A 9697-nucleotide genomic window follows, 5' to 3' on the forward strand; every position below is an offset into this window, starting at 1 on the left:
GGGAGGGTGGGGGGGAGGGGGAGGGTTTTGGGGGGAGGGGCAGTGTAGATTTGAAAATGTTTTTATATCTGTACTTTTCCCCTTCTATAAAATCAACACAACGCGCGGGGCGGCCATGACAACGCCGTCACAGAGCGCTGCGGATTCTCCAGCAGATGGTGTGTGCCTTCTGGCTCCCTGCCTCTGATTGAAGGGACATGGGAGGAGGAGCCAATGCTCTGGAGGGGGAGGAGTCACTTCACTGACACATTCTCTAGAGGCTTTTAATTGTACCTATTGAACTCTATAAAACAGGAGCCAACAGCGCCACCTGCTGGATGAGCGTCATATGAACATGTCATAGACACCCTACTACAAAAATAAGGACATACATATTCTTCAACATTCCATGTTCTGGAAATAAAGAACATTTACAAAATTGCCCTTTACCATGAGATTTGTCAGAAGGACGGCACCATCTTTATTCAGGTATCTTCCAGAGATGCCGGCTCAGAAAGGACACAAATCATGTAAATCCTGGTGGTTGTTTTCACAAAATGTCTGACACAGATCAGCCCCCCGCTGCAACCTCTCTTTTTTTTCTGCAGAAGGGCCACATTGCTGCACATAATACAGACTCAGCGACATGCTGATCCCCCACTTCCCTGGGACTATGCAGAGGGGACGCCCCTCCCCACCCCCACACTTCCCTGGGACTATGCAGAGGGGACGCCCCTCCCCACCCCCACACTTCCCTGGGACTATGCAGAGGGGACGCCCCTCCATTTATATACTGAGGCAAAGCGGAACAAATCTGGCCGGAGGTTGAGGAGGACTCCTTATGGGGGGCCCCAGGGTCGTAGGGGACACTGACACCATCCCCCCGCCCCCTCCAGTCCGCACTAATCCTGCAGATCTGGCCGCTGAGTGACCGCGCCGAGCGCATGGTGTGACATGAGATCCCCGGAGACGTCTCGTCATGTGATCAGAGCTGACACTTCACAGGGAAATGTGGGAATCGGCAGAGAGCCGCCCCGGAGAACAGGCTGAACCGACCGTGAACTCCGGCGAACGCCGCTCATCCTGGGCGCCGGTCCCGGGAACACCACCTGCGGGGGGAACCATTAATATTCAACGCTCAGTGATTGGGATTCTGCGGTGGTGAGAGAGGCGCCGGCGTCTGTGAATGTAAATCACCCGATCGGAGGGGTGACAGGAATGTGCACGGGGCAGCCATGTGCAGTGTGTGGGGTGTATGATGGTGGCAATGGCAGCTTCTGTTCTGTTCTGACAGGTCCCCTTTTAATGAGTCATTCGGCGGGAGAGGAACAGTAAGGTGCAGCCACTGTAAGAAGCAGAGCCTGCTCATCTATTGAGCCTCTCTGCCTGTGTCAAACCACAGACCCTCTCCGTGACTTGCTTTGTCATTGGTTTTATCTCAGCAGTTTGGTAGGGAGGCTGACTGACCTGATACACAATGAAGTGCCAGTGGGCACTCATGTTATAAAGATTTGGTACACCTGGAAACTGTGTTTGTATCTATGGACTGCATTGTGTGTAATGGTTGGAGTCCCCCTGTAATGCACACACCTGATGGGGCCAGTAACAGGAAGTGCGGACACTCTGCACGGCCTCGCTGATCTCTTTGGTTTCCACCGAGCGGAGGAGGTAACAGATTTCTTTCACGGCTTCCAGAAGTCCACCAATGCCGCCGTTCTGAAAGACAAAAATTGGTGGACGGCGCTTCGCAGCCTCTTTCTGGAAGGGAAGAAGATCCATTAACCTCCATGCAGCATTGTGGGGAAAGGTGACGTTGGAGACCGCAGACAGATGCCGGTGTTGCCGAATCCTGAGCCCGACCACCTGACCCGTCCATGGGGGGGTCTCGTCACACCCACTGCTGGATTTCTCAGAACACCGCGCCCTGAGGTCAGATACTGTGAGGGGTTAATAGGACAACGGTACCCGAGAGGAGCGAGCCAATCAGGACAGAGGGCAGGGAGCATCATGTCCGGATTGGGGTTCCTGATAGGTCGGCCCGGCTTTATTTGGAGTAAAAACTGAGACAGTCCCCAGCTAGCATGAGCATTGTGGGTACTTCAGGTCATTAGAGACTGCAGAAAGTCCATTGTTTTCAGGGAACTTTCTCAGTCACAGGTGTCAGATGAAACAGGAAGTGAGGTGACATCCGCCCAATGGGGACAAAGATGGACAGAGGACCAAACCTTCTGCACTTAACCCAAAACTAAAACAGAGGCCGGTGATTGGCTGCTTACCTGAGCTCCGCCCAGTACTGGAGATGTTCCTGCCGGTCGCTGAGCTCCAGCTGCTTCCCGTCATCCTCCACCTATAAGAGATGAGAAGACAATGAGGAGGACGAGACGGACCAAACATTATCCGGGGGGCGCTGGAGGAGGAGCTTTCCTCTAGGTGATGATGTCATTGGTTTTACGTTTTGCTGGACCTGGCTGTATTTCACTGGTAGGCGGAGCCATCCAATCTGGAATAATCTGCAGCTTAAAGGGGAAGTAGGTATAATATGACCCCCAAGCACTGCACAAACCAGCCAATCAGATTCCATCCCGTACTGCTGTGACTCTGGATTCTGATTGGTGGCCCCGATATTGTACAATATAAGTGGGAACTCACGGATCGGGCCAGCGGAAGCGCGACATCCCCCCCATCGTGGAGCCGGAGGCGAATGCGTGACAATCTCTGGAGACTCGAGTGACTCCGCAAGCTGAATCCTCTGCAGGAAAAAAGAAACAATCAGAGAATCCAAAAAAGCCAAAAACTTCTCCCGAAACTCCCAACCGCAAATTGCAGCGCTAAAAGTATTATTTATAGCGCCGCCATCTGCCATGGTGTTGTACAATGTTCAGACTGACAGCATCAGTATGAGACTTCCCTCCCCTGAGAACCACAGAAAGTTCCCGTCTGTTCTCTGCTCTGCACCAATCCGAACACATGTAGGGATTCCGGACCTGACACTGCTGAGCCCTAATAGGGTGGAAGAGTGAGTTTGTATCGGGTGCTTTTAGCTGGAGACAACCTCCTCCTCCCTCTCCCTATAAGGCTGGCCAGGTGTCACCCATAACTAAAGGGAATGCTGGGACTTGTAGTTTCCCAGCAGCTGACAGTCCTGGTACACAGGTGGAGGCAAGCTGATTGGTGAGATTCTGATCCCTCCACAGACTGCATAATCCTCCGATTAGAAGAGTGTCACTCTGAGATGATTTGTGGATCAGGAGCGCCACCTGCTGGAGAATGTCAGCTCTGCGTGCAGGAAAGGATTTGTTTCAGGAGCGCCACCTGCTGGGGAATATAAACTCTGCATGCAGGAAATTATGTGGATCAGGAGCGCCACCTGCTGGGGAATGTCAGTTGTGCGTGCAGGAAATATGTGGATCAGGAGCACCACCTGCTGGGGAATGTCAGTTCTGCGTGCAGGAAATTAATTGTGGATTAGGAGCGCCACCTGCTGGGGTAAATCAGTTCTGCATGCAGGAAATTATATGTGGATCAGGAGCGCCACCTGCTGGGGTAAGTCAGTTCTGCATGCAGGAAATTATATGTGGATTAGGAGCATCACCTGCTGGGGTAAGTGAGTTCTGCATGCAGGAAGTGAATCGTGGATCAGGAGCTGCTGGGGAACGCCAGTTGTGCGTGCAACTAATGATTTTTGGATCAGGAGCTCAGTCAGAAAGTCGGGTCTGTGCTGCTCCAAGCAGACGTCTTTTCATTCAAGTGATTTATCTGATCGGTGCAGCTCATCAGATCTCATTCCTCCAACACAGACATCCAATGGAGATCCTGGATACTGCTGCGATGAGCTTGGTGTAATCTGATTTGGCATGCGTCTGTGTAATCAGCATGGAACAATGGGGAATCAATAAATAATTTAGCCAACACACGCAGCCAACACATTCCAATGGACTGCAGGTGTACCTTAATCCCAGGACACACAGAGCACCTCACAGGGGCAGTAGGCGTATACTTCCTGAGCCTGTGTTAGGACTCCTCCCTCTCTGCGTTCTTATCACCAATCACACACAGACATTAGGATTTAAATCTGGTTGGTGGATGTGAAAACATTCTTTGTAAAGACATTTTTGTTTACATTGAGCTGTATGTGATTAGCAGCAAAGAGGGTGTTCCAGTATCACAAGCAGGTGAGTTCCAGGATCATCAGATGGCAGACAGTAGGGAGTGAGGTGGAGGGATCTGTACAACAATGTCTATGTGAACTATTGTTAGCTCGGCTTCCTTTCCCATCCGCCCCAGAGGTCTAGGGGGCGTGTACCTCTGCTGCACGCGGGTGGCTGTTGCTTTGTCCCTACAGGGTAATGTTTTCTGTCATAGAGGAGTGATGGCGCCTTACCTCTGCAGATACTCATCCCCGCCGCAGATCCGAAGCAAACTGACTTTCCGGTTGGGGTCCGGTGGGTATGGTGGAGAGTCCGGTGCCGGAGAGAAGTTCAGGGACGGGTACAGGCTCTGCGATGGCAGATTCTGGGGTGGATAATATCGGTCCTGGTCCGGGTAACGATGAGTCGGCGGGATGTAATCCGGCGTGTGCAGAGACGGGTACAGGGCAGAGGCAGATCCATGTAACTTATGGAGGATATCAGAAATGAGATCTTCAATCCGGACTGTGTCTGGAAGAGAAAGATCACCCTATGAGTAATCTTCCATCATCCTATCACTACCTGGGGGAGGAGTTCTGATGATTGACAGCTCACAGCTCATTAACTTCAGAGTACTGGGAAGGGATGTGTGAGGTCTGAGCCCTTACCTGAAGTCAGCCATCCTGAATAGTGATGAGCTCGGGCGTGTTCGCAAGCACCCCGTGCCGAGCCCGCCAGGAAGCCGTCAGCGCGCAGCACCAATCACAGGCACTGAGCCATTTTCCGATCTCTGCAACTTCCTGGCGGGCTCGGCACGAGGCGCTTGCGAACACGCCCGAGCTCATCACTAATCCTGAAGTGGATCATTTAGGGGAGGAGCTGCCCAGGATATTGTCAGATCATTAACAGGTCTCTATGACGGCCCCGCCCCTGACCACCAGCCTATGAGAGACGAGGCCTCACGCACCCCTCGGCTCTTCTGGGGAAGTTAATGAGCTGTGCGCTGAGCTCCGCAGTAAAGGGAAATGAGATTCTTTATTACCATCTCTACAAGCTCAGCGTGTGATCGGTGTACTGAGATGGATTTCCTTTTCCAATAATAATCTATAACCCCCCCTCCCCCATCAGATCACTGACCTCTCTGCAGAAGCAGGAGGGGAGTCTCGAGATTCTCCACATACACAGAAATTTCCACCTCTGAATCTTCCACCTCTTCCGGGAAGGGAATGGCGACACTCCACAATCTACCCGGATTTGAAGCCGCGTCTGTGGCGCTGAATTCACTTCTTATACTGAGAGAGAGAAAGTAACACAAGTGACCCAAGTAGGCCGGTCCCCAATACTGCGAGGAACAACAATATGGCAATATAATCATATCAGCTAATAAAGGAGAACGCTGAGCCAGTCACATCAATGTCTGCACCAGAGGAGCTTACACTCTAATGTCCTCACCACCATCACGCCCTATGATTATAGGTGTATATAGCTCTGACATATACCGCAGTGTTGTACAGTGATGATATAACGGTGAGTTTCTCGTCTACGTACAGTTTTACGCTCTCGCAGAACGCGCTGAACGCCGTATTCTTATTGGAGGAGGTTTCCAGGATCGGGATCTTCCAGTCGGTTATCTGGAGAAGTGAAATGAATTGAGAAATCAGTAAATCATCAATAACGGTCGTCATGTGACTCTGATACAAATGTTTCCCTCGCTGTGATTGGCTCAGCACTCTGATGGGGAACACAGATGATATCGCTCAGCTTTATACATTGTATCATCTGTATCTCTCCATAGAAGGGTGTGATTTCCTTCACCATCACATGACCCGACATTACCGGGAGGGTGGACAGCCATTGGATGCTGCTCTGGTCTTAAACTCACCACAAACCTTGCAATCTGATTGTACAATCTCCTTTAGATCTACCAAAAGCTATGGAGAACAAGGTCCTTCCTGATTGGGTACAGATCGATCGGTTAGATCAGGGAGGTGCTCAGATTACACAGTAAATCTAAATGTTGGACGGAGTGGTGGTGATCGGGGGGGCAGGGGGACCCTATATCAGGTTTTTATGACTCCCTGCTATTCAGCCTTTCTATTTGACACATGACAGGAAGTGGAAGATCCAATACAGTTGTCACCAGGACAGGAAAGGAGGGGAAATCTTCCAATGGGGGCACCTGGTCTGGAAACAACTAAGAGTGGATGTCCCCTCATTTTGGAGAGATTTGCTCTCATTTCCTGCTGTGTCCCTGGGACAGGAAGTGAAGGAGGGACATAGACAGAACAGGTCTTTTAACCTATTCCCGTCTATTTCCATACACTTTAAAGGCTCATTCACACCGGCGGGCACGCGCTATTGTTCTCATAATGTGCTGTGCGCGCTGCGATGCATTTTTACAACATCCCAAGGAGGCCGGTGTGGAGGATCCCTAGAGCCTTGTGTCCAATCGCACGCGTCTTGTCTCTGTGTATAGCGTGTAATGATATATGTACACGGGGCAGCCCTATTCACGCAGGCTCTGCTTCCCGCTGAGTGACCGCACTTTAGTGTTCTTCAATGTCAGCGCAAATCTGCGGTCAGGTCTGATTACACGGAAGGAATTCAGTGTCTATGAGGAGTGTACATTACTCGGATCTCATCAGCTGTTCAGCAAAGATGCTGACTGCACTGGGTAAAGTACGGACATGTGAAATATGGAGCAGCACTGAAGTGAAATGTTACAATAGCTCATAATGTGAACTCACTCCTGTAGTCTCCCTTAATAAATATCGGCGGTTTATCGGAGATTATATCGGCGGTTTATCGTCTCACCTGAGTGTGTCGGTGATGATCGGGAGCTCTTGGCTGGACGTCATACATGGAGAATCTTCTCATCTGCCGTCTCTCCTCGTCACCCCGCCAGGCGTCCTCTCTCAGAGTCTGACTTCTCACCAGCCCTCGGCCGCCAGCGTTCGGTGTGAGGAAGGCGCCACTGGGACAGGCAATCTGGTGGTAATGTGCGGCGGGATCGACGTAAGACAAATCCCCAAAATTCTCAAAACCGACTTGGAATCCTTGGAGGTGTGTCGGATTCTGCGGTTCCAGCTCTGCGGCTGGGTCAGAGGTGTCCGCGGTGGGAGGCGGCTCCTCCGGAAACCATGACTGTCGCTCTTCTATCCAGTTGTTGGTTACAAATCCATATGAAGGTGGAAGAGCCGCTGTGCCGGTCATGTGATGAGGTGCCAGTGTGTTGGTCAAGTGAGGGGGTGCTGCAGCGCTGGTCATGTGATTGGGTACCGAAGTGCCGGTCATGTGATGGGGCGCTGATGTGCTGGTCATGTGGAAGGGTTCTGGGGTGCCGATCATGTGATGGGGTGCAGGGGTCCCGGTCATGTGATGGGGTGCAGGGGTCCCGGTCATGTGATGGGGTGCAGGGGTCCCGGTCATGTGATAGGGTGCAGGGGTCCCAGTCATGTGATCGGGTGCAGCTGTCCCGGTCATGTGATGGGGTGCAGGGGTCCCGGTCATGTGATAGGGTGCAGGAGTCCCTGTCATGTGATGGGGTGCAGGAGTCCCAGTCATGTGATATGTTCCTGGGAAGTTGGTCAGCTGAGACAGGGCGGGATCAAATCCAATGGCTGGCGGTCCATCCCCACCAGGAAAAGTCGGTGCGCTCGGGACCATAGACTCCAGTTCATATGCCGGAGAAGGGTGTCGCGGGGTTTGGCCATTGGGGTTGAAGTTCGTCACATGGTCCGAAAATCCAAAATGGAAGCCAGGATTCATCTTTCATCTGAAGATCTGTCTTATGGTGGATGAGCCGGGATCTGCGGATGAGAAAACACGGACAGTCTGTACACACAATGCCGGGATGGGGGGTCGGTTTGGGTGGTGAGGTCAGAATGTCGGTCAGGTTTTTATTGCTGTGTCCCCACTGGGAAGATTTGCCCTCTCTGTGTTCCATGGTGTCACCGGGACAGAGAGTAATGGGAAACCCAAATTGTTATAAATGTCACCAGAACAGGAAGAGAGGAGAAATCTTCCAATAGGGACACCTGGTCTGCTGAGAACTGTGAAAGGATTTCCTGTGACTTTGGAGAGATCTCTTCTCACTTCCTGTTGTTTCTTCGGGACAGGAAGTGACGGGAAATCTACCCAATAGGACACAGACAGAACAAAAAGCATTTCCAACTGTGTCAGAGCCAATAAGTTTTGGCTGTAGATACACTTGATAGAATAAGCCGGAGTTCTGTCATTGTGTTCACGCTCTTCACACTTCATTATTATTTTACTGGCTCGGTGACACCAAATGGGGAGGGGGCGTGTGAAAGGGGCAGCATGACCATGATGTCAGACAATGGTAACTGGCAGCGGGCGTCCCAGCCTGGCACTGATAAGATGCAGAGTGCTGTGAATGCCGACACCGTGCCGCCCGGTGACTCAGAATGATACTTCCTGTTAGGACACGTCTTATATATCAGTGAATGTACACAGACATACAATGTAAAAAGACACACAACGTACACAGACACACAATGTACACACACAACGTACACAGACACACAACCTACACACACAACGTACACAGACACACAATGTACACACACACACAATGTACACACACAACGTACACAGACACACAATGTACACACACAATGTACGCACACAACGTACACAGACACACAACATACACACAATGTACACACTCCATACACACACACATACTGCCTACACTGATACGTACACAGTGTACATGGATACAAAGTAGCGTACACCCCACAATGTGCACAGATACATAAACACTGAACACACACAGAATACACACTCTGTACACTGACAGCTCCTGAGGTAACCATGGAGAAAGTTGTTAGGAGTTGGTAGTGTCGGTCATTTTATTGAGAACTGTCAGTGTTACCTATGTGGTGTCACCCTGACCCTATCAATGTTACCTGTGCCGTGTCACCCCGGCGGTGTCAGTGTTACTGTGCCGTGTCACCCTAGAACTGGTAGTGTTACCTGTGTGGTGTCCCCCCAGCAGTGTCAGTGTAACCTGTGCGCTGTTGCCCCGGCGGTGTCAGTCTTACCTCTGCGGTCCCCCGCCGGCGGTGTCAGTGTTACCTGTGCGGTGTCACCCCAGCAATGTGAGTGTTACCTGTGCGGTGTCGCCCCGGCGGTGTCAGTGTAACCTGTGCGCTGTTGCCCCGGCGGTGTCAGTCTTACCTGTGCGGTGGCCCCCCTGCCGGTGTCAGTGTTACTGTGCCGTGTCACCCCAGCAATGTGAGTGTTACCTGTGCGGTGTCCCCCTGGCAGTGTCAGTGTTACCTGTGTGGTGTCGCCCCGGCGGTGTCAGTGTAACCTGTGCGCTGTTGCCCCGGCGGTGTCAGTGTAACCTGTGCGCTGTTGCACCGGCGGTGTCAGTCTTACCTGTGCGGTGTCACCCCGGCGGTGTCAGTGTTACTGTGCGCTGTCACCGCAGCAAAGTGAGTGTTACCTGTGCGGTGTCCCCCCGGCAGTGTCAGTGTTACCTGTATGGTGTCGCCCCGGCGGTATCAGTGTAACCTGTGCGCTGTTGCCCCGGCGGTGTCAGTCTTACCTCTGTGGTGGTCCCC

General features: G+C 51.9%; 1 protein-coding gene across 1 annotated transcript in view; it reads right to left on the bottom strand.

The window, feature by feature from the left end:
• Positions 1–7562, bottom strand: part of PIK3C2G (phosphatidylinositol-4-phosphate 3-kinase catalytic subunit type 2 gamma) — a 52617-nt gene extending 45055 nt beyond the window's left edge. The window contains exons 1-7 of the mRNA XM_018562385.1: positions 6921–7562; positions 5655–5737; positions 5244–5398; positions 4361–4637; positions 2629–2728; positions 2256–2326; positions 1570–1903 (exon numbers count right to left, since the gene is read on the bottom strand). Of these exons, the coding sequence (XP_018417887.1) occupies positions 1570–1903; positions 2256–2326; positions 2629–2728; positions 4361–4637; positions 5244–5398; positions 5655–5737; positions 6921–7562 (1662 nt within the window). The remainder of the gene's footprint in view (positions 1–1569; positions 1904–2255; positions 2327–2628; positions 2729–4360; positions 4638–5243; positions 5399–5654; positions 5738–6920) is intronic.
• Positions 7563–9697: the final 2135 nt, after the last annotated feature.

Source organism: Nanorana parkeri, unplaced genomic scaffold (genome assembly GCF_000935625.1).
Source record: "Nanorana parkeri isolate BGI_ZX_2015 unplaced genomic scaffold, ASM93562v1 scaffold576, whole genome shotgun sequence".
Lineage (NCBI taxonomy): Eukaryota > Metazoa > Chordata > Amphibia > Anura > Dicroglossidae > Nanorana > Nanorana parkeri.